General features: G+C 34.7%; 1 protein-coding gene across 2 annotated transcripts in view; it reads right to left on the reverse strand.

Annotated features, from left to right (window-relative positions):
* The window catches only part of LOC118200923 (transforming growth factor-beta-induced protein ig-h3-like), a 117,758-nt gene that overhangs the window by 10,890 nt on the left and 82,279 nt on the right, over positions 1-24,589 (reverse strand). The window contains exons 17-18 of one of the 2 annotated variants that reach the window (XM_035372914.2): positions 18,042-18,240; positions 10,516-10,617 (exon numbers count right to left, since the gene is read on the reverse strand). In XM_035372914.2, the coding sequence (XP_035228805.1) occupies positions 10,516-10,617; positions 18,042-18,240 (301 nt within the window). The remainder of the gene's footprint in view (positions 1-10,515; positions 10,618-18,041; positions 18,241-24,589) is intronic. The other variant, XR_004760167.2, reaches the window with a different exon arrangement.

Raw genomic sequence — 24,589 nt, forward strand, 5'->3', positions numbered from 1 at the left:
GAAGAAATTGCACAACTTCAGCTTGCTGATAAGGAACTGTCTAAAATCATCCAAGAAGTTAAAGAAGGTACATGCAAAAATGAGAACTATAGTCTGACAGGAAAAGAACTTTTAGTTAAAAAAACGACGGATAAAATGGGCTTTGAAAGACAGCTTGTCGTTATACCTGAAAAACTCAAGCCGTCAATTATAAAGATGTGCCACGAAGGAACTTCTGGTCATTTGGGTGTCAAAAAGACCAAAGACAGACTTGCTAGATATTTTTACTGGACGAGGTGTTACAAAGAAACTGAAGATTTTGTAAGAACCTGTGATGCTTGTCAGCGCGCTGGAAAAGGAAATGACAAAAAGAAGGCTCCAATGACATTAGTACCAGTAATTTCCGAAATATTCACTAAAATAAATGTCGATGCCGTTGGTCCGCTACCTATTTCAAAGACTGGAAAAAATATATTATTACAGCTCTGTGTATGTCGTCCAAATATCCAGATGCTGTAGCGGTGACAGACATTTCTTCGCCATCTGTGATTGATGCTTTCTTACAGATTTTCAGTCGTATGGGTTTCCCAAAAGTGTTCCAAACAGATCAGGGGACCTCTTTCGTCAGTGCTTTGACAGAGGAATTTTTGGAGCGTTTCGGCATTAAACATGTAAGAAGCTCTGTGTATCATCCGCAGAGTAATCCCGTTGAGCGATTCCATAGAACGCTAAAAAGGGTGTTAAGAGTCGTATGTATAGGAGCGACTTCGGATTGGGAGAATTATCTACCATCAGTTCTTTTTGCTCTCAGAACAGTCACACACGAAAGCACTGGTTTTACACCAGCAGAATTAGTTCATGGCAAAAACCTACGAACGCCAGTCACTTTACTTTATGAGCAGTGGCTAGAACCGATTGAAGAAAGTAATAATGTTGTCAGTTACGTTTTCAAACTTATTAATCGAATGAAGAAATGCCAGGAACTTGCCGTGGAAAACATGAAAGAAGCTCAACAACGGAGGAAAACATGGTATGATCGAAACGCAGTGAAAAGAGAATTTGCTAGAGGAGATTTAGTTCTTGTTTTATCAACGAATCGTCAAAATAAACTAGAAGTACAGTGGAAAGGACCTGGAAAAATAGAGCAGAAAATTTCAGAAACCAATTATATTGTAAGTTTCGAGGAACAAAATGAGCCAAATCAAGTATATCACATTAAAATGCTTAAACCATATTACAAAAGACCAGAAATGATTAATATGATAACTGAAGTGGAAGGAGACTTAGAAATGGACATTCCTCGTTTACCTTCCAATCCAAGTATATTAAATTTCTCGGACATCATAGAGGAGAATGAACTCGAGAAAAGGTTGAAATCCGAGCAAATAGAAGATTTACGAAAGATTTTATGGAAATATTCTGGTTGTTTTTCAAATAATCCTGGACTAACAAACTTAGTTTGTCACGATATTGAGCTATTAAATAACGAACCAATACAAATAAAGCCATACAGACTGTCACCCCGACAGACTGAAATTCTCAAAAAGGAAATACAGAAAATGCTCGATCTTAAAATTATAGAGCCGGGAGAATCGGACTATACATCTCCCATGATTTTGATAGAATCTTCATCAAAGGATCCTCGGCCTTGTATTGATTATCGTAAACTCAATGCTGTTACTAAAACTGAATACTATCCTTTGCCTAATATTGAAGAACGTATCGAAACTGTAGCAAAAGCAAAATATATTACCCTATTAGATTTATCTAGAGGCTACTGGCAAATTCCGTTAACAGAAAGAGCCCAAAGATATGCAACATTTGTAACTAGTTTTGGAAGTTTCAGGCCTCTACGTTTACCCTTTGGATTAAAAAATGCCCCATATTTTTTTAGCAAAGTTATGACTAAAGTCCTGGCTGCATGCGAAGGTTTCGCTGTACCATACCTGGATGACATTGCCATTTACTCAAAAAACTGGGAAGAGCACCTTAAAAACTTAACTTCTGTTCTAGAGAGAATACAGAAAGCAAATTTACGACTAAAACCATCAAAATGTAAATTTGCACAAGATCAAGTGAGATACCTAGGCCATGTTGTGGGACAAGGACAACGAACCCCGGATGAAGTAAAGATCCTGGCTGTAAAGGAGTATCCTACACCTAAAACCAAAACAGAAGTACGTGCTTTCTTAGGACTGGTAGGGTATTATCGCCAGTACATACCGAGATTTTCGGAAATTGCTTCACCCCTCACGGACGCTTTGAAGGGGGTAACAAAAAAAGGAAATATACAATGGTCTGAAATATGTGACAGAGCTTTTAAAAATTTAAAAGAGTTGCTATGCAAGAAACCAATTCTGTATGCTCCCGATTTTGATAAAAGGTTTATTATACAAACCGATGCCTCAGACAATGGCATGGGTATAGTACTATGCCAATTAGATGATGAACAACGTGAACATCCTATCTTGTATATAAGCAAAAAATTTACTAAGTTTGAAAAGAATTATTGTACTACTGAAAAGGAGTGCGCTGCTATCATCTACGCTATCAAGAAACTGCATTTTTATCTGGATGGTCAGCAAGAATTCTTGATTCAAACTGATCATAATCCTTTGGTCTGGCTACAATCCAACGCCAAATGTAACTCTAGATTGATGCGCTGGGCACTCTCATTACAACCTTATAATTTTAAGGTCATTCATCGCAAAGGATCTTTGCACAAGAACGTAGATGTTCTGAGTAGAATTAAGTAATGTAACTCTTAGTGTATGTAACCACGTTTAGAATTAATTTTATTGTTTAATGTATGCTCAACTAATGTATTTGAACGTTCTCCATTTCTTTCTTTTTAAATGTAGTGTAAAAGTATTGTTTAAAACTTAAAATTTTTTGGCCTGAAATTTAGAAATTTATAAGAGAAATAACCTTTGCTCTTTAAGCAAATGAGCAAGCCGAGCTTATTAAACTGTCAAATTTTACAGAACTTTTCCCTTCGGAAAAAGTCTCTCCGTTGGGGGAGAGGTTGTAACAGCTTTAAATAGTATTAAAATCTTGTAGTTTAAATAATTTAAATAGATGAACATTAAGTTATTTGTGAATGGCAATATTCGAAACCAGACTCGAGTGCCACGTGCGACTCTCGCACGAAGAATGTAATTTATTTTTAAATGTTAGAGTATGTTTTCTCTTCTTGTTTGTATGTCGCCATTTTTTTTAGTGTTAAATAAAAGTTATTGCTGTGTTCCATCATTGGAGTTGCTTATTATCGCCAAAGAAGCATCACACTCTCTAAACAAAAATATATAAAAATCTTCCGAATCCTCTTCTTGTTGCCACACCGTAAAATGCAAGTTCTTGTCCTATTATTTATATTTCACGTTCTCTTTAAGTCACGATCTTTATAAGTCATGATCTTTACAAGTCACGATCTTTACAAGTCCCCCCACAAGAAGCACATTCGTCACCGTAGAGACAATGTTGCTCAGAGTTCATTGAGAGAGAAAGAGTTAACAGCTAACCTTGACAAAGCATCAGCATTCCCATGTGAACTTCCTTTGCGGTATGTCACAGTCATGTTATACCGTTGTAACGCTAAGGCCCAACGAGACAGCTTAGCACCATGAGGGGCGCTTTGGGTCAAGTAGGTGAGGGGATTGTGATCAGGCACAATCTGCACTTTGGCACCGAAAATCCATGTGTCAAATTTTTTCAAGGCTTCGATGACACAAACTGCTTCTCGTTCGACCATCGTTGTTGACAGGGCGTTAGTTTCTTGCTGAAAAACGCTATGGGCATTTCTTTTGTAAATGGCTTATCTTCATTATCATTCTCACCTATGGTAGGCAATCCTAGTAGCTGTTGTTCCTTATCATCTTTCTTCTCTTCTATCTTTCCAATGGCTTTGTTGAGTAGCTCATACCATTCATCAATTGTTTCATCTTTATCAATTTCTTCAAATATGGGATTTCTGTGCTTGGTGAAAGTCCTATAAACTAAAAAAAATCTCAGCAATTTTTTCTTCTGCTTTTTCTAATAATTCTTCATCAACATGATGTAGATCGTTTACCTCGGACTCGGGCTCTTCCATTAATTCAGCAATTCCTTCCGTTTCTTTCTCGTCTTCCAGTTCTTCGCTTTCTTCCGAATAACTTTCTGTTCAATCTTCCATGTTTTCACCCTTGAACTTGAAAGGTTTCTCTGGTTTTCAGTTTCATTGTGGATGACATTTTTCTTTTCAGTTTCAACTTTTGTTGTATAATCCACACTTTCTTTTTCATCTCCCAGTTCAACAGTATCTATGCTGTCCTTATTGTACTTTTTGTTTCTGTTATCATCCAGAATTTCTTTTTCAGTAAATTGTAATAGTTCACTGTTATCTGCAAGTTTATTTTCAGTTTCAAGATCTGCAGCTTCTGTGTGATTTACATTTTCATTTTCAGTTACTAAGTCAGCTTTCACACTTTCCTTATGGATTATTAAGTCATTCTTTTTATCATCTACTTTTTCCTTCTCGTTTCCAATTTCAGCAATATATTCTTTCTCTTCTATGTTCTCATAATCAAGATTTACTTGAGTTTTATTGTCATCTGCAATTATTTCTTTTTCATCTGCAGTTTCAGCATCATCTGTATTTTCTGTTTTGGTTATTGGCTTCACTTGAGTTTCACTTTCATTGACAGTTTCTTTTTCAACTGGGATTTCAGTCTCACCCATAAATTCGTTTTTACTTTCAGGTGGAATAATTTCTACATCTGTTATTTTGCTGTCAATTAACTTTTCCTCTTTGAGTTCATCTTCTGTTTCTACCCTCTTAGTTTCTTCAGTTATAATTTCTTCCTTCTGTGCTTCCTGTTCAACAATTTTATCTTCTATCATTTCTGTTTTCTCTATTTCTGTAAAGGGCAGTTCTTTACAACTTTCACAGAATTTTTTTAACATCTTGCTTAATAGTAGGCCAAAAGAATGAGTACTTGATTCGTTGAATTGTTTTTTTCTCACCGAGGTGGCCGGCAAGAGGGATTTCATGTGCCATTCTTAGGACTTCCCTTCTTTTTTCTAAAGGTAACACAACTTGCTTAATGTTTTCACCACAGATATATTCGGAATGAATTAATATGCCATCATCGAAAGTATATGAATTTTGATTTTTATTTGCCCATTCAAAGCATTTTTTCAGAGTTTCATCTTGTTCTTGATGTGTCTTGAATTCTAGTCTTACTCTATTCGTTGTTTTCCGAGACTCTATGTTTTCTTGGGAAAGCTGATTAACAACAGCCAAATTTGTAGTATTGTCTTCAACTGGTGAGGGTTTATCATCTGTCTCTTTGTACTCTAAGGGGGATGCATCCGAATGACGATCACTGTTCCGCAGTTCGATATTTCCACAGAGTGTTTCATAAGCTGAAGAACTCAATAGCAAGTCGGTAACTAGCTTTTTTGAAACAGCACACGTAATGGACACTCTACCGTGAAAATCATCGTCAATTTCCATCTGGAAAATCTTTAGTGGAGTAATTTCGTTTTCCCCAAAAGCAGAAGATATCTCTATTTTACTTTCTCCTTCGCAAGGTATGTTGTCAACCAATTTCTCACGGACAACTGAAATTTGTGCTCCCGTATCTGCGATTCCATTTAGAATAATATTTCCACATTTAACTTTGACAAGTTTTAATTCATCTATGTTTCTAGACACGTCCACTGATTTTGAGACAGGTATAGAGATCTTGGCAGTTAGCACTTCTGGTTTTTCTTTTTCTGCAAGGGGTGCTTGTGTTTGTATTAAGTTGTTTTGTGCTGTTGCAGAAGCACTTCTTGGGATCCGATTTTTGGTACATAACTTAGATGTATGACCTTCTTTTCCACAATTATAGCAAGTTAGTTTGAAACTAGGCTTTTGTGCTTCGTCACTCTTACGGGATGGGTACACTCTTGGCGTGTTTTCAGCGGGCAGCGATTTATTTCTGAAAGCTCTTTCTGGAAGTGGAGAATGAGGTTGCCATTTTTTATTAGTTCTGTCTGCTGATGGATTACCACCAGTCCATTTTGAGATATTACGAACACTGTCATATTCGTCAAGTTTATCAGCTAATTTGGTTGGAGAAACGAACTTCGCCCAGTCGTCAAGAAGATGGTCTCTTACTTCATAGGGTACTCTTTTCTTAATTTGGTAAGTAATAATCAAGTCTTTTAACGCGGGAAAATTTGTGATTTCAAGACCATTGATCCATTCTTCAAAATAACTTGTAATTTCGTAGCAAAAATCTCTCTATGATTTTTCAGCGCTCTTTTGGTGCATCACAATTTTTTTACTAAAGCTTTCAGGATTTAATTTAAATTTCTTCAATAAAATGGCCTTAATGTACTCATAATCTTCAAAATTTTCTTCAGATTCCCTACCAATTAATTGAATGATTTCAGATGGCATTAAAGTCAATAAACATGAAACCCAATCTTTAGGATCAATCTTTGTCCTTTTAGCTTGTCTTTCAAATAATGATAAATAAATCACAATATCATCGTGTCTTAAATTGAATTTGGGAATAAGCTTAATTAAATCAAAATTATGATGTCCATTTTCATTTGTTGGTGGAGTTTGTGTTAATCGAACACGAGATTCAATTTCGAGTTTCCTCAATTCAAACTCCATTTGCTCTCTTTTCTGCTGTGCTTCTAATTCTTCTTTCCTTCGTTGTTCCTCAATCTCTTCTTTCCTTCGCTGTTCCTCAAGCTCTTCTTTCCTTCGCCTTTCCTCAAGCTCATCTTTCCTTCGCTGTTCCTCAATCTCTTTTTTCTCCTTTCTTCGCTGTTCCTCAATTTCTTCTTTCTCCTTTCTTCGCTGTTCCTCTTCTTTTCTTTTCCTCTCTTCAATAATCGTTAAAAACACTTCTTTAGCAAATGCTTCATCATATGTATCACTTTGAATTAATTCATTTTTTATCGCCACGATTTTCATACTTGGATCTACTTGAATTTCTAATTCAGCAGCTAAAGCCAGCAAATCCTCTTTTTTCCCATGTCCCATAAAAGCCATGTCTCGATTTTATTCAGCCAATAGACTCTTAGTTTTATAAAAAAAAAAATTTTTTTTTCTCTTTTCTTTTTCTATTTAAATATAATTCACAATGAATTTAATTTTATTCGGCACGAAAATCAATAATACTTAATGTGTTGTTGACCTACTCTGGCGAGTCAAACGAAATTACATTTGAACACTGGCGTATTCATTACTTTGACAAGTAAATAAACTAAGATTCCATGACGGAAATAATAATTAACTTTTCACAATTTTAATTAATTATTTTACGTTTACAAGATAAATTGAACTCTGACCTGAGTTATTTTGGTTCGTAATTATATGCGGGGAAACCCCGATCCTACCGACTGCGCCAGTAAAAATCCTTTCCTTCTTTCAATATAATGGATATTGAACCTTGTAGGAAGAACAAAGCTAAATTTTCAGAATGAACAAAATACCTTTATTTGAATTTTAAAACAGAACCAAAAAAATAAATGCTGCAGCTCTTAACTATCAAAATTTTAAACTCTTAACTACTACAGTTAAAACTCTTTCAACTATTAAAATACTAAAACATTAAACTCTCTAAACAAAAATATATAAAAATCTTCCGAATCCTCTTCTTGTTGCCACACCGTAAAATGCAAGTTCTTGTCCTATTGTTTATATTTTACGTTCTCTTTAAGTCACGATCTTTATAAGTCATGATCTTTACAAGTCACGATCTTTACAACTAGCCAAGCAGATTATTATAACGTCTATAAGGTATTTTTCCCGCCTTCGTGGTGTAATAGTCAGCACCATAGACGCGTATTCGAGAGGTCAGTGGCTCGAGTCACGGCGAAGGCACTGCTCATTTTTCACATCTCCTGCTTCGAAATAACGTAATGTCTCTACTAGTTTAGGTCTGTTCGCTATCATAAACTGTAACCAGACTTAGAGAAACTGACAGCGAATTATTGCTAAGTTAAAGGCAGAGTACTAAAAGGTTTTTGAAACAAACCTTTCTATCAAATCAGAACTTGAACATAAAATGCACTCCTCGTGCTGACAATTCAGCCAACCACTTGAGGCGATACAACTTAAAGTAACAGTAAGTTGTAATTTAAAATAAGCCAGTAATAAAAGACCACACAGTTCAGATTAAGGCGAAGTTGGCTCCCAAACCTAACTAGAGTGGATGTTCAAATACTGGCAATTACAATGCAAGGCCGAAGACTATCTAGCAGCAATCTAGTAACGTGGTGCTCGACAGGCGGAACACACTCTAAATTAAACTGCCGAAACCTTCCTTTAGATACTATCTATTTAATTCATATTCTGGTAGGGAAACGGAAAGGAGAAGTAACATAAAAGATCCAAAACATAAAATAACTGGTTAGTGAAAAATAACAGTAATAACCTACAAGACCATTCTTTGTTCCAGATGATTTTGATCATCTGTGGGGCGGTCGTCTTAGAGAAATGACACTTAATGTCCATGTTTATTTACTTTCTAAGCCACTTTCAAAACTGATCGTCTTATAGAGGCGTTGGGCGACAAGATTCGTTTTATTTGCTCCTTGTTTTTGCATTAGGTAAAACTTTCAAAAGCAGAACTAAATAGGCAAATGAAGGATTGGGGGGGGAATCCGAAAGCATTCCGATTTTATATTACGCTCAAAGGGACTCTTTTTGACGTTTTGTGTGCTACCTTTATTTATTAAATATCATGTTCTTCGCACTTAAACGACATAAAATTCAGTTCAACAACAATATCACGAACAAAATATTTAAAAACAGCATGCATTTAGAATTTCAGATAGATATTTCACGCGCTGGAGATAAACATGTTTTTCTTTCTTTCCTTTTCTTTTTTTTTTTTTTTCGTAAAATGTTGCCATTGCTTGCCTTGAAATCTTTGAGTTTCTTAATCACGAATTCCTTAAAGTTTTACAAAATACGAAAAAGATAATAAAACAAATCCGAACCTCAAAATTCGGGTTTCCAGGTGCCCATGTTCGGGTGCAGGATTACGTTATTCAAAATTGGATGGCTCTAGGTACCGTCATTTTTTACAGTGCGAGAAGCATACATACATTCTTGCAGATTCTTCATTATTTAATTTTTTTAATACATTACAGGCCGATAATATTTGGTAGCAACAATTTAAAAAGCCGTTTATAGTGAGACGCTACAAAAGTCTAATAGTCCTTCTGGGCTACCGCTCCTTTGGCTAATTAGTGACATTACAGTTATCTGATAACAGACCACCAAATTTTAAGCTTGAAAAGTAAAACGAAAAATGTAAAGATGTCCAATGGTCTCGTTGAGCACTAATTAGCAGCTAACGATGCTAGTCGCAGAACTGGTAGAATTAGCTACTGAACTCTTCTCCAGTTTCATAGGGAGCATGTACATATTTCATTAATAAATGGAATGAGTTAGATTACGAAATGTTTTTAATGTATAAATTTTAAAGGCACTAAGAGTTAGAGAATAGCTAACTGAAATGGAGATTCTAAATATAAGTGATAAGAGATAGAAAAATTGACTCATGAGATATACAGGACTGCTATGTAAGCATCTGAGACTGAAAAGCTAGACTGGCTGATTGCCACATCACTTTCTTAAACTGCAGATAGCTTGCTGTTTAAAATTAACTTGATTTGCATTTTAGTTACGGCTGGTAGAAGTTATCGAAAGTTCAGGAAAGAACTAATATTAAAATAAATTGTGTAACGTTCTATTATGTTAATATAACCATATGTTTTGGATCTTGACTGTCACTTCTTCCTTCCGTTTCTACGCCAGATTGCAAATTAGCTCCCGTGTATTTAAAGAGGTTTTTAAATTGTAAGATAGAGTGTGTTCTGACTCTCGAGGCTACGTTACTAAGTTGCTGCTAGATCAGATACGATTTGTAGTCTTTGGTCTTGCATCATAAACGCCGATAGTTGAATATCTCTATGCCGATTAGGTTGTGAGCTAATTTCGAGTTAAATTGAATTGTATAGTCTTTGACTACTAGCTTATCTGAACTTACAATTATTTAAATCATCTCGCCATAAGTGCTGGCTGAGTTGTAAGCACCAGGTATCTTCTTTAATTTTAATAAAGTCTTTTACATCCTTTTCAAATCCTAGTTGTTAGTTTGTACTTAGCGATAATTTGCTCTCAGCTTATCTAAAGTTTGATTACAATTTTTGGTACCGACAAAGATTAAACTTTATTAGTGTTATTTAAATTAAATCTTATACACACGCACTTTGAGTAATTAATATTTACAGCCCTTTTATTTATTTATTAATATTTTTTTAATACTGGATGTCTTTAAATGGATGTCAGTTCAATAAACAAGCAATATTTATAAGGTTATGACGTTTCGGCTTGTTTATTTGTATTTAAAATAGTAACATGATTATTAACTAATTAACATAAATAATCAATCTGAAAAACCATGGCATAGTCTAGAATGGACGATTTTGAACTGAACACAGTAAAGCTTTGAAAACACAATAAGCTTTGATTACAATTACCTCTAGCAAGTTTTCGATTAGAAATGAGCCGGCGGTATTGATCCGGATCCATCTTGGCAAAAACACAGGAATTTGACACAAACAACGTGTATGGTCCACCATCTAAGCAGAAACAAAATATGAAAAGATAAAAACAGCATATAAACCAAAATAAAAACAAATTCCTAAATAAGAAATTGATAAAATACTCGTAAAATGTAAGAAAAGAATAAATTAAAACTTTCATATTAACAAAGTAAGGAAATATTTCAAATTTAATTTACTTAATAATTTATCAAAACTTACGTAAACAATAATAATATCGCAAAAAATTTCAAATTCATATTTATTTTTTTATTTGAAGCCTGCTACTTACAAGACATTTTTATTGGTCACATATTGTAATTCAAATATACTGCTAGCTAAAGATTAAAATTTTCAAACTGACGTTCAAATAATTCTGACATGTTTAATTAAACTAAAAATAAACAAATTAAGACTCAGGAGGTTTTCAAAGAAAACTTTACAGGTGGAACAAAAGTTGAGAGCAAATAAATAATGATAACCTTATCTCTTTCTCTTATTTCTCTTATCTATCAGATTTTATCGTGACACATAAATAAAAATACATATGTTTGTATGCAAATATTTAATTATAAATTTCTTTATTTCTTACATTTGATGGTATTTCGATTTTGATAAAGTTTGTACTCTTAGAGAGAAATTACTAGAAATTATTTCATCACGGATCGTAGATGCTTATTAGTCAATAGAATTCTTTTCTTACTAATTTTAACTATGGAAAAAAACTGTTCACATATATAGTCTTCAAACAAAGCGATTATTCTTAATGCAAAGCTTCGTAACTAACAGTATTTGATTTTTCGACAAAATGAAAGTTAATAAAATCTGTATCTTCAAAAATCTCTGAATGAAATTCTTGCCATATCATAAACTAATTATCTCCATTTATAGATTTTTATGGTGCGGCATTCATGTTCATTTTTAATGGCTATAAAAATAATGTAAACTCGGACACCAGATAACTAAAATCTTGATATTTTTGCACCACCGTATTTGCAATAAACACATAAATAAAATGAGTTCACGGGCCGCAGAAAATCGTTTTGGAGACCACATATTTTCCGCAGGCCGTCGGTTTGGGACCACTTTCTTACGCTGCTTTATTTCAGTATGTTTTCTATCTCATCATTAGTTGGTGGGTTTTTCAGAAAGCCGCATAATAATACTGAAGTATCTCCTTGACCAATTGACTTTTTGCCTGATGGTTTTTGCGTGACTCATGGAAAAGTGCCACTTTTCTTTCAGTCATAGGGTAGATACGTTCACGATTCTATGTGAGGCACTTATCCGATGACCTTCTGTTACCATAAAGGGTCTTCTGTTGCTATATCTTTGCAACATTAAATTTCGTTGCATTCACCTCAAAGTAATGCTCGCCTCCAATAATGCTCCCGCTGAATGCAATTGCTATTTTACTCAGGATCGTTTATCTGTTAGTATGTACAGTTCAAGCCAGAAATCGCTAATCACAATTACTTCTAGCACCCGTGGTCGGCCGCTGCGCTATTCATGACGCATGAAGTTGCTCTATCTTATCTAACCTGTCTGATGGTAACATCAGATCAAGTTGATGAATTTCGACGTGGCGAGGAGTATAGTATTATGTTTATCATTGGTATGGAAATGAGCATGATAGGTGACCATATAAATATCACCCAGTTCCGTCCCAATTTTGAGGGAGAATCTCCTGGAAGACAGGCTAAGGGTTTCGGAGCCCTCTTGCTATGTCACCAAACTACTAGAGACGATTTTCGTGCTTTCAAGTCGCGGTGACATTCACGGCCAGCTGGATATAACATGGCCTGGTTAGCTACGAGTGACGTCATGGAAGGCGTCCGCGACTGTGCTTCGGGTTTGAATATGCACGTTTCGTTAAATGTTTAAATTCTTTTGTTTTAAATAATGCATAGTAATTAAATTTTCATAGATTTACGGAAAAACGTATATAAAAGGTCTTTTATACATTTATAGTTAAGACTGATAGCTCCAGAGGTATTATTTTAAGAAATATTCATGAAATTTTCTAGCCAATGTTTTACGATATTTTGTGCAATTATTTTTATACTGCATAGTAATGACATTTTAAGATTTGCTGAAAAACAAAGTTTTAAAATAAATCTTTACAGTTTGATTGTTCTTACTTCCACTAAATACTAAAATTCTTTAATAAATACTCCGAAAAATATATTTGCAAAATTTACTGGGGATTTCATTGATCCCAAATTTTGCAGGTTTATTTTCGCAGATGCGAAGGAAAATGGAAGGAAAGGATTTTGATACAGCTATAAATGTTTTCAAATTCAGTCCATAAAGTAAGTTTAGTATTTCCATTTAATATATTTTTACATTCTCCCATTTCAACAGCTTCTTGTCCAAGAGAAACCGCTGTATTCATATGAAGTGATAGTTAGATACATTTCCCAACTTAAGGCTGTAGATTAAAACTGAGCAATAAAATATAATTTCCATCAGCAGATTTTATGTCAAATTAAATCTGAATCATCTGAAATGTTTAGCTTATTCCATAATGAAGCAGAAAATTCCTCAAAAGATGCAATTTTGCTCTTTTTCAAAAATTGATTAAAAATATGTTTATCGGTATTGGCTCTTTTTTTCTCTGTGCTCATCCTCGTAGATGTCGGATTATCAGATAAGTATTTTGGACAATCAGAAAAAATGATGCATGGATAAGCATCGTTTATAATGGTTACAGCCGAAAACATCGCGGCAAAAACATCGCGGACGAAAACGTCGCGGAGAAAACAACGCAAGGCGAAAACGTCGTGGTACAAAACATCGTGGGAGAAAACATCGCAACGAGAAAACATCGCAATCCTAAAACATCGTGGTACAAAACATCGTCGTCGAAAATAAAGCGGTTCAAAATCTTCGCAGTTTAAAAACATCGTCGTCGAAAATATCGTGGTAAAAAATAAAGTATCTACAAATCATCGCATGACGATAAAATCGCAGATATGCTTTTTTCAGACATGCTTTTCGCAGACATTCTTTAATAACCGTAAATGGATATTCCCATAATGATTTGTGAGCGCAAGATGGAAAGAAGGATAATTTTTACTTTAATATTTTTTTATTAACTAATAAATTTTTGCTGAGAAAATAAGAAGGAAACTTAAGCATAGAAAATTAATGCAACTTATAGCACTTAATGGAATTTTAAACCGACATAGTTAACTAACAAAGACCATTAATAAATACCTTTTGTAATGCTTTTACTGGTAATTTTGCATGAAACGTATGAGCTATAAGTTGCATTTAATTATCTATGCTTAAGTTTCCTTCTTACTTTTTCAGCAAAAATTTATTAGTTATTTAAAAAATGTGAAAGTAAAATTATCCTTCTTTACATCTTGCGCTCACAAATCATTATGGTAATATCCATTTCCAATTATTAAAACCTGAAAAACGAATGTCTGCGATGTTATCGTCATGCGATCATTTGTAGATACTATATTTTTTACCACGATATTTTCAACGACGATGTTTTTAAACTGCGAAGTTTTCGAACCGCTTTATTTTCTACGACGATGTTTTGTACTACGATGTTTTAGAACTGCGATGTTTTCTCTTTGCGATGTTTTCTCCCGCGATGTTTTGTAGCACGACGTTTTCTCCTTGCGTTGTTTTCTCCGCGACGTTTTCGTCTGCGATGTTTTTGCCGCGATGTTATCGGCGGACACCGTTTATAATTTAGGGTGTCTTTTACAAACTTAAACAACAATGCCTTCAGTTTTTGATACATAATCGTACCGAATGATATCATCTCAAAAATATTTCTCACATACAACACTCACTTTGAATTTTTTTTATCTAGAAATACCGTTTTAATGTATCGTTTGGAAGCTTGAATATCTGTATATATTCACCGGTTTTAACGTAATTCAGTTTGCAGACTGAATGAAAGTTCAGACGCCTTTCGTGACGTCAAATCACGTGACTTTGAAGCTGACCAGGTCATCTATTCACGAAGGTCACGTGATATTACACATAAAATATCCAAGCTTTCTTCGGGATTCGAACCTGGGGTTAACGACACGGCAGCCAACAACGCTAACCACTATACTGATCATGGGATATGATGCATAATAATGTTTCCTCTGTGGATTCTTGGTGCATCTGTAACATCGTCTATCAAAAAATGCTCGAACAATTATCAAAAGCTGAATGCCTTGTTCTTCGGACTCCATTATTCAGAATTTGGTAACGCACGGCAGCTTGCCATGATTATTTGCAGGCATTTCACGAGACTCACGGGATCGGGATTTACATAACATTCGCAACTGCCATTGATAACGCTGTTGTTATTGACGCGACGGTAAAGCAATTAAATATTTCTATCCTGCACATTCGGCATTTGAGTGTATGTGAGCATATATATGTAAAATAATTAGATAAACTAAAATATTAACTTTAATTTGCAATCGTCTATTAACTCTTCATTTTAATTTCATGATTTCCCTTTTCTCTCCTAAAAATAGCAACAGTTTATAATAAATGTCTCTTAACTGCTTCGTTTCAAATTTAATCTTGGTCACGTTATACTTATATTGCACTGATGACGCAGGCAGCTAACTATAATTTCAAATTTGTGAAATTTTTCTAAATGAGAAAAACTACCCAGAACAGTTATTATCGAAAAATGAATAGCTATGGAAGTTATACATTTGCTACAGACATGGGATATCTTCACGAATTTAATTTAAAATGACAGGAAAAAACAGTGCTCATGCGTGCAAAGAAGTTAAGTTAAAGCTAATTACAATCTCATCGCTGAAAATTTTCATTGTTTGAAATAATCACATTAAACAAATGTAAAAATTTTCTATGCTGTAAAAATTTCAAGTTTTTGCGGAATTTCCATTATTTGAAAATTTTTCGGTAGGTATTTTTTTTAAACTTAAATCACAGTTAAAACAATAATGTGTTTCGGGCATTGTTGTATCTTGTTGTTATCATGGATCGGATGATCAACAGCAAAAAAATGTCCCACTGAGTATTTCTATTATTCAAGCTAAGGTTCTTAGTTTGCATGAAGTTTGGAAGACTAGATTAAATGCTAATTCAAACACGGTGTTTCAATCAAGTAATGGCTGGTTCGATAAATTTAAAATGAGATATTCTAAAAAGGATATATGCATAATATTAAATTCAGTATGAACCGTCTGATGCAGATAAAAATGCTGCGAAAAGATTTATTTCCTCATTGTCCAAAATCATTGTCGCTGGAGAATATTTTCCTACTCAAATATTCAATGTAGATGAGATGGGCTTGCTTCGGAAAAATCCTTAATTGCACATTTTTATCGAAGGAAGAATCAGTTATCCCAGAACACAAAACTTCCATAAACTGACTGTCATTCTTTTTGCCTATCTCATTAACCCCTTAGACGAATATACATATGTATCCAATGTACCTATACCACCAATGTACCTATGTATGAAACTTTTTATTAATTGTATACTGAAGCATATATATGCACACGCCCTTGTTTGGCCACGTCAATACCACATATTCTCCATTAATATATTTCCGATGCAGCCCTTTCAGGAAGTCGCCAGGGTTGTGTTGTTCTAAATAGGTGCGGGTACCGGACGACAACCGATTTGTCATATTAAGCCGTCCGGGTGTCCGGGCCCTGCATTCACCTGTCACCTGTCATTCGTTTTTGGTGGAGATATTGCTGATTTAAAATTGAATGTTAGAAGAAATACAACCAAACAGAAAATCCCACAGCGCAAAGAATTGCTTCCAGTTATTTGGAAATCAAATAAAAATGGGTGGGTTACTGCGTTAATATTTAAAGATTCCTAACACTTTTCATTTCGTGCCGACAGTTAACAATACTGCAAGAATAATAATTTACAAGTTAAACATTATTAATCTTAGACAATGCTCCAAGATACCTAAAATCTCTGCGGAATTTATACCTGGAGATCAATGTTGTGTTTCTTCCTCCCGATACTGCTTGCCTCATACATCTACAGACCAAACAGTAATAGCTAGGTTTAAACGATATTATATGAGGACAACAATGAATTAGGAAATCAAGACAGGGAAGATGGGCCAACAAAAATAGATTATTGGAAGAATGATAATAAATGGAATGCAATAAACAATACTGGAGACTCGTAAGCTGAAATAAGAGTCGATAATGAATGGTTCTTGGAAACAATTATGCCCACAAGTGTTAAGTGACTTTATAAATTTTGAAGAAACAATGGAAGCTATAACAGATGAAATAGCTAGCCTAATCAATGAACTAATCTTGGACATCAACAATGAAGATGTTAATGACTCTATGGAATCTCACTCAGTGCCTCTGTCAAATGAATACTTAATTGTGCAACAATGAAACACACAATGAAAGTGATGAAAAAGAAGCTGATAAAATCGTCCAGGGTTTGAAAATTAAAAATATCAATGAACCCCTGACGCATCTTGATAAATTTTTCATTATCAGAAAAGAATGTGATCCCAATGGAGAACGTATATCTGAAGCACGCAGGGTGATTCTGAAAGGCATAGCATGTCATAGAAATCTTTATCAAGAAAAGGGAAAAAAAAGATGGCATTCTACTAACTCTTGACAAGTTTAATAAAACAAAATACCCTAAAGTGCTTCATGCCTCGTTAACTTCATTCTGCGTACATATTGATCAATAAATATCTTAAAACACAGTTTTGGTGCATATTTATTTACATCCATTTTTTTCGAACAATTCAACATTTTCACACATTTTCAGGAATCAGTTATGTGGGACAGTCGAGAGCTGCCTGTATAAGATTTTCCTAAACATTAGTATAAAGACTGGGAGAGCGTATAAAAATTCATATTTCTAATTTTTAGAAAAATGATATTTTTAAATTTAAAGATGCAATAATATGAACATTTTCATCATTTAATACCCTTTAGTTACTGTATGTCCATGGGCAACAGTTGTAAAAATAAAAGCTTATTTGTGGGTGCTGTGTATGTGTAATAAATGTACACAGTACAGTTTTATATAAACTTTTCATTTAGAAATCTTTAATTAGATCTTTCAAAGAAATAGTGCTACCGCTAAAATTAGCTGATACTGTATAGAGAGATAAATACACACATTGTAAACGTTTTGTGACAGAAATTGCGTAGTTGAATTTAATGTTAGGAAGATATTTGAAACGTAGTCACCTTCAAAACATTGACCTTCCTCGGCACGAACATCTGGAAATGATTCAAAATATTTCTATAACGTTTTGTTTTCCGTTAAAATGGATGTGAGTTTTTTTTAATAGCTTTCCTTCTCGTTTCATCTAGTACTTTTTGAAATTGTATGTTATTTTTAGAATTTTAAAATTATATGGAATAAAAGATAAAGAATTTAAAGATGTTAGGAAAAATAAATTTGCTGTCAGAATAAATTAAAGGGAGCGCTTTAATACAGTTTCGTAATATACTTACCTGACAGCATTTCATCTAGTTTCGCAAGCTTAAGAATTTTCGAGAAGTTAGAAAGAAAAGGCGATTTAGAAGCAACCAGCTCTAAACTTCCTAGTGGTGGAGCCATAGGTTCATCGATCACTGCAACCGTTACATTGCTGTCCCGAGAGAGAGGACGCATGGCAGTCACTCGACATCCAGAAACAGTCAAAACACCAGGCTGAACATAAAAAATAATTTAAAAAAATTTTTTTACGAATTAACTCAAACTATTTTAAGGTCGATTTGAAAAACAGCAAAATTTAGTAACGAATGACAGTAACTATTATAGGGCAGAAACTTTGATGAGTAAGAATAACATCAACTGCATTAAACAATGTTTAACTGATTAAATTGAAGTACTTTTATTAGTATTGATTGATCTTGAATAGTAACAGCTGCTGGATGTAAGGGAACACGTGGACCATCTATTGGCAATACATGGATTCATCTCCTTACTGTTGCCCTTTTAAAAATCCTTGGAGTACTTAAAAGAGTATAACGTGACACGTAAAGTCTATCTGCATTTTATATATGAGGGCCATCCAGGAAGTAGATTACGTTTCCGTCTGTGTCCGCTAGGGGCGGGGCTAGCGCGGCCATCTTGGGGTCAGAGCGTTGCGCAGCTCAGTCTGCATCTAGCCGTGCTAGTGAGAGGTTCGTGCTGTGCTCCGTTCAGATACTGTGACGGTTTGAAATGTCTGCGTTAATTGAAAATCCCGCGAGCTGCGAGGTGCGCTCAGTAATAAGGTTTCTGACTGCAAAAAACTGTAAACCGATAGAAATCTATCGGCAGCTTCGTGAAGTGTATGGGGACAACATTATCACTGAAGGTGGAGTGCGTCAGTGGGTCATAAGATTTCAAAATGGCCGAACCAATGTTCACAACGAAGATCGAAGTGGGAGACCCAGCATAGTGACCGCCGAACTTCTCGAAAAAGTCGATGCTAAAGTCCGTGAAAATCGAAATTTCACAATAACGGAACTTTCTTTGAGTTTTCCACAAATTTCGCGAAGTTTGTTGCACGAAATCATCAGCGAAAAGCTTGGTTACCACAAGTTTTGTGCAAGATGGATTCCAAAAATCTTGACAGAGGACCACAAAAATCAGCGAATGGCTGCAGCGTTGAACTTTTTGGACGCTTACCATAAGGATGGTGACTCTTTACTCGATCGCATCGTTACTGGTGACGAAACATGGGTGAAACATGTGAACTGTGAAACGAAATTGCAATCAATGCAGTGGGGGCACACAAGTTCTCCCCAAAAACCCAAGAAATGCATGCAAACAATGTCGGCAAGGAAGATGATGGCGACTGTTTTTTGGGACAGAAAAGGTGTAATTTTGGTGGACTTCCTGGAAAGAGGCACTACAATAAACTCTCAAAGGTATTGCCAAACTCTCCAAAAACTCAGAAGAGCAATTCAAAACAAGCGCAGAGGAATGTTGAGCTCTAAGATCTTGTTGATTCACGACAACGCCCGGCCCCACACGGCAAATGTCACTCGTAAAGTTCTTGAATCTTTTAAGTGGGAGTTGTTTCCTCATCCGCCGTACAGTCCCGACCTGGCACCGAGCGACTTCCACCTATTCCCAGCAATGAAGAAGTGGCTGGTTATGCAGCGTTTTGATGACGACGCACAGCTGCAAGAAGAGGTAACGAAGTGGTTGAAGGCGCAGGCGGCCGAATTTTTCGACGAAGGAATTTCCAAGCTCGTACATCGCTACGATAAATGCCTTAATTTGTATGGTGACTATGTAGAAAAGTAGTATTTGAGTGTGGCTTTCATTTGTATATAATAAAATTTGTTTCCTATACTTTGTTTATTTTTTTATTCCAAAACGTAATCTACTTTCTGGATAGCCCTCGTATAGTAGCTCTACGCTCGTTGATGTCTGTTCATGAATACAGAACTATAATCTTAACACTAGAACCCGCCTAGTTCAACCATACTTATCTTAAAAAATTCCTTTTCAAATAGACGACGTTAAAAATTTCATTGAAACATATTGTGGGATGGCTGTTAATCTATTTGCAGATCGTCATATAAGACTAATGAAGATTTATTCTATGACCTATTTGGAGATCCATTGTTCACTTATTTGGAAATCGTCACAGAAACACATCATATGCATAATCTATATGTAGTTAGACAGCTGCTTCACTTCTGATGCGAACCTTCCTCGATATGGTACACATATTTAGTGTTGGTTCCTATAGTATATTCAGTATAAAATTCAATGTTGACGATATGGTACACATATTTAGTGTTGGTTCCTATAACTTATTTAGTATAAAATTCAATGTTGACGATATGGTACACATATTTAGTGTTGGTTCCTGTCATGTATCTGGCTACGGTGAGCCAATCAGCTGCCTGGCAGAGCTCAGCAAGTGAGAGAGACGACAGTTTCATGTTAGCCTCAGAGGAGGCAGGTGGTAGATTAACTATGTTGTAGAAGCGAGGTAGTGCTCCGAGTTTACCATTATTCTTTGAACGTTAATTTTTTTACCATTATTCTTTTATCGTTAATTTTTAATAAATGTTTGTTTCGTTTTCCTTATGGTGCCTTATTCATCCGTAAGGTCATTACAACAAGAATTTCTCACCTTTTCTCAAAATCCAGTCACCTTCGTTCGCTCTGGTTCTCGAAAGAGAGCGTGTTGTAATGACCTTACGGATGAATAAGGCACCATAAGGAAAACGAAACAAACATTTATTAAAAATTAACGATAAAAGAATAATGGTAAAAAAATTAACGTTCAAAGAATAATAGTAAACTCGGAGCACTACCTCGCTCCTACAACATAGTTAATCTACCACCTGCCTCCTCTGAGGCTAACATGCAGCTGTCGTCTCTCTCACTTGCTGGGCTCTGCCAGGCAGCTGATTGGCTCACCGTAGCCAGATACATGACAGTTCCTATAGCTCATTTAGTATAAAATTCAATGTTGACGATATGGTACACATATTTAATGTTGGTTCCTATAGCATATTCAGTATAAAATTCAATGTTGACGATATGGTACACATATTTAGTGTTGGTTCCTATAGCATATTCAGTACAAAATTCAGTGCTGACAGCATACTTTCACGCCATGAGCTGATTATATGCTGCGAGTTTCCTTACCACTTCTATGTTACCAGTTTACGATTATAATGCACAAAACCTCCTCTTTGATACAACTTAAAGATTAGCATCAGCTTATCGAATCAATCATTTTAGAATGAAAAGCATATATTACTGAACCTTTCTTTACTCTTTCCATTTCGTGCCGTGCAAAAATATCTTATCTTATCGCCGTAATTTTTTTTTTATTTTTAAGATAGATTTTTATCCTACGTCTCTACAAGTTGGGCAAAATATTATGTTAAGCAAATATATCTTAAATGTTTCCGTTTCCATCTTTCTAACGAAACGGCGTTTCGGAAAATTGTAAAGTATAACGTTGACGTTAACTATAATCAATCAAACATTATAATACTGACTGCGGAACAGATTGTATAATTCAAGACTGAAATTCAAAAACATCTTCGGAAGGATATTTTATATTAACAATTCATATATCTACTTTCAGCCACCAAAGCTTTCTCTCCAGTCAACCCACCAGCAGCTGAGTGGTAAAGTAGCTGAATATAAGCAGTTCGATCAGAAGTTCGAACCCCGGAGAACGGGCTGGCTGCATAGGCGTTTCATGGTTTTCTCCATGTGCAACATGCATACAAGCCCGTTTCCCTTAGAACGTCCTTCACGAAGTCATCCCTCCATCAGGCAGATAGCCCTCGAGTGCTTTGCCGTAATCAAATAAACCAAAACCAACCAACATTTCCAGTCGTATATCTACTGTCAGTCACCACAGCAGAGAACCATACTGTAAAGATCGTGACTTGTAAAGATCATGACTTGTAAAGATCATGACTTGTAAAGATCGTGACTTGTAAAGATCGTGACTTGTAAAGATCGTGACTTGTAAAGATCATGACTTGCAAAGATCATGACTTGTAAAGATCGTGACTTAAAGAGAACGTGAAATATAAATAATAGGACAAGAACTTGCATTTTACGGTGTGGCAACAAGAAGAGGATTCGGAAGATTTTTATATATTTTTGTTTAGAGAGTGTGATGCTTCTTTGGCGATAATAAGCAACTCCAATGATGGAACACAGCAATAACTTTTGTTTAACACTAAAAAAAATGGCGACATACAAACAAGAAGAGAAAACATATTCTAACATTTAAAAATAAATTACATTCTTCGTGCGAGAGTCGCACGTGGCACTCGAGTCTGGTTTCGAATATTGCCATTCACAAATAACTTAATGTTCATCTATTTAAATTATTTAAACTACAAGATTTTAATACTATTTAAAGCTGTTACAACCTCTCCCCCAACGGAGAGACTTTTTCCGAAGGGAAAAGTTCTGTAAAATTTGACAGTTTAATAAGCTCGACTTGCTCATTTGCTTAAAGAGCAAAGGTTATTTCTCTTATAAATTTCTAAATTTCAGGCCAAAAAATTTTAAGTTTTAAACAATACTTTTACACTACATTTAAAAAGAAAGAAATGGAGAACGTTCAAATACATTAGTTGAGCATACATTAAACAATAAAATTAATTCTAAACGTGGTTACATACACTAAGAGTTACATTACTTAATTCTACTCAGAACATCTACGTTCTTGTGCAAAGATCCTTTGCGATGAATGACCTTAAAATTATAAGGTTGTAATGAGAGTGCCCAGCGCATCAATCTAGAGTTACATTTGGCGTTGGATTGTAGCCAGACCAAAGGATTATGATCAGTTTGAATCAAGAATTCTTGCTGACCATCCAGATAAAAATGCAGTTTCTTGATAGCGTAGATGATAGCAGCGCACTCCTTTTCAGTAGTACAATAATTCTTTTCAAACTTAGTAAATTTTTTGCTTATATACAAGATAGGATGTTACAACTTCGCCTTAATCTGAACTGTGTGGTCTTTTATTACTGGCTTATTTTAAATTACAACTTACTGTTACTTTAAGTTGTATCGCCTCAAGTGGTTGGCTGAATTGTCAGCACGAGGAGTGCATTTTATGTTCAAGTTCTGATTTGATAGAAAGGTTTGTTTCAAAAACCTTTTAGTACTCTGCCTTTAACTTAGCAATAATTCGCTGTCAGTTTCTCTAAGTCTGGTTACAGTTTATGATAGCGAACAGACCTAAACTAGTAGAGACATTACGTTATTTCGAAGCAGGAGATGTGAAAAATGAGCAGTGCCTTCGCCGTGACTCGAGCCACTGACCTCTCGAATACGCGTCTATGGTGCTGACTATTACACCACGAAGGCGGGAAAAATACCTTATAGACGTTATAATAATCTGCTTAGCTAGTTGTAAAGATCGTGACTTGTAAAGATCATGACTTATAAAGATCGTGACTTAAAGAGAACGTAAAATATAAACAATAGGACAAGAACTTGCATTTTACGATGTGGCAACAAGAAGAGAATTCGGAAGATTTTTATATATATATTTTTTTGGAGAGTTTAAGATTTTAGTATTTTAATGGTTGTAAGAGTTTTATCTGTAGTAGTTAAGAGTATAAAATTTTAATAGTTAAGAGCTGCAGCATTTATTTTTTTGGTTCTGTTCTAAAATTCAAATAAAAGTATTTTGTTCATTCTGAAAATTTAGCTTTGTTCTTTCTACAAGGTTCAATATCCATTATATTGAAATAAGGAAAGGATTTTTACTCATACCAATTTTAAATTAGAGTAAGTCAATAAGCTGCATATTTTGTATTACTATTCGTTCAGCGAAAATTAATTCCGACCCGCATGATACCCATGTATAAGCTTAATACGACCGCAAAGGGTTAAATTTAAATATTCTTGAATAAGCAGGATTTTATGTCACGTTAAGCACAAATTTTATGTTTTATTTCCACAAGAGCAACTAGAAAGGTTTTGCTGTTGTTGTAATTCATAGTTAGAGTTAAAGGTGGGCGGTATAGTATATTTTAAATCAAACTAATAAAACGTTATAAATGTCTGGAGATTTAAATATGAAACAGAATTTTTTACGGTTGAAAAAGGGATTTCGCCATTGGAAAAGATAATAAATTTGATGTTGAACCTAAAGAAAATCTGAGCAATTTTGAAGATAACAGAATGGGAAAATGGATTCAGATTGAGATCACTGTTCAATTATTTCACTTTTTTTTTTCAATGTTTTCAATTGCTTCACTTTTTATACTTCCAAGACGGAACCCATTTAAAGTCTTTGTCAATTTGTCAATAACACACATAAAATTGTTTCATTCATTTTAAAGATGCTGCTGTCAAATACTTTCAAGAAGTTCCTAATTATTTTAAATGAAAAATGAGTAAATAAATTAAAAATTATTGTTTTAAATGATTTGTTCAGCTTTTGTAAGCATGTAGAAAAATTAGAAACAGCGATTTCTAATAATGTGTTATATGTGACAAAAAGTCGTTTCTAGCCATGCAAAAAATCATTTCTAGCCATGCAAAAAATCATTTC

This window comes from Stegodyphus dumicola, chromosome 8 (genome assembly GCF_044657685.1).
Source record: "Stegodyphus dumicola isolate Sdum_Otavi_A_Nest chromosome 8, ASM4465768v1".
NCBI classification, from domain to species: Eukaryota; Metazoa; Arthropoda; class Arachnida; order Araneae; family Eresidae; genus Stegodyphus; species Stegodyphus dumicola.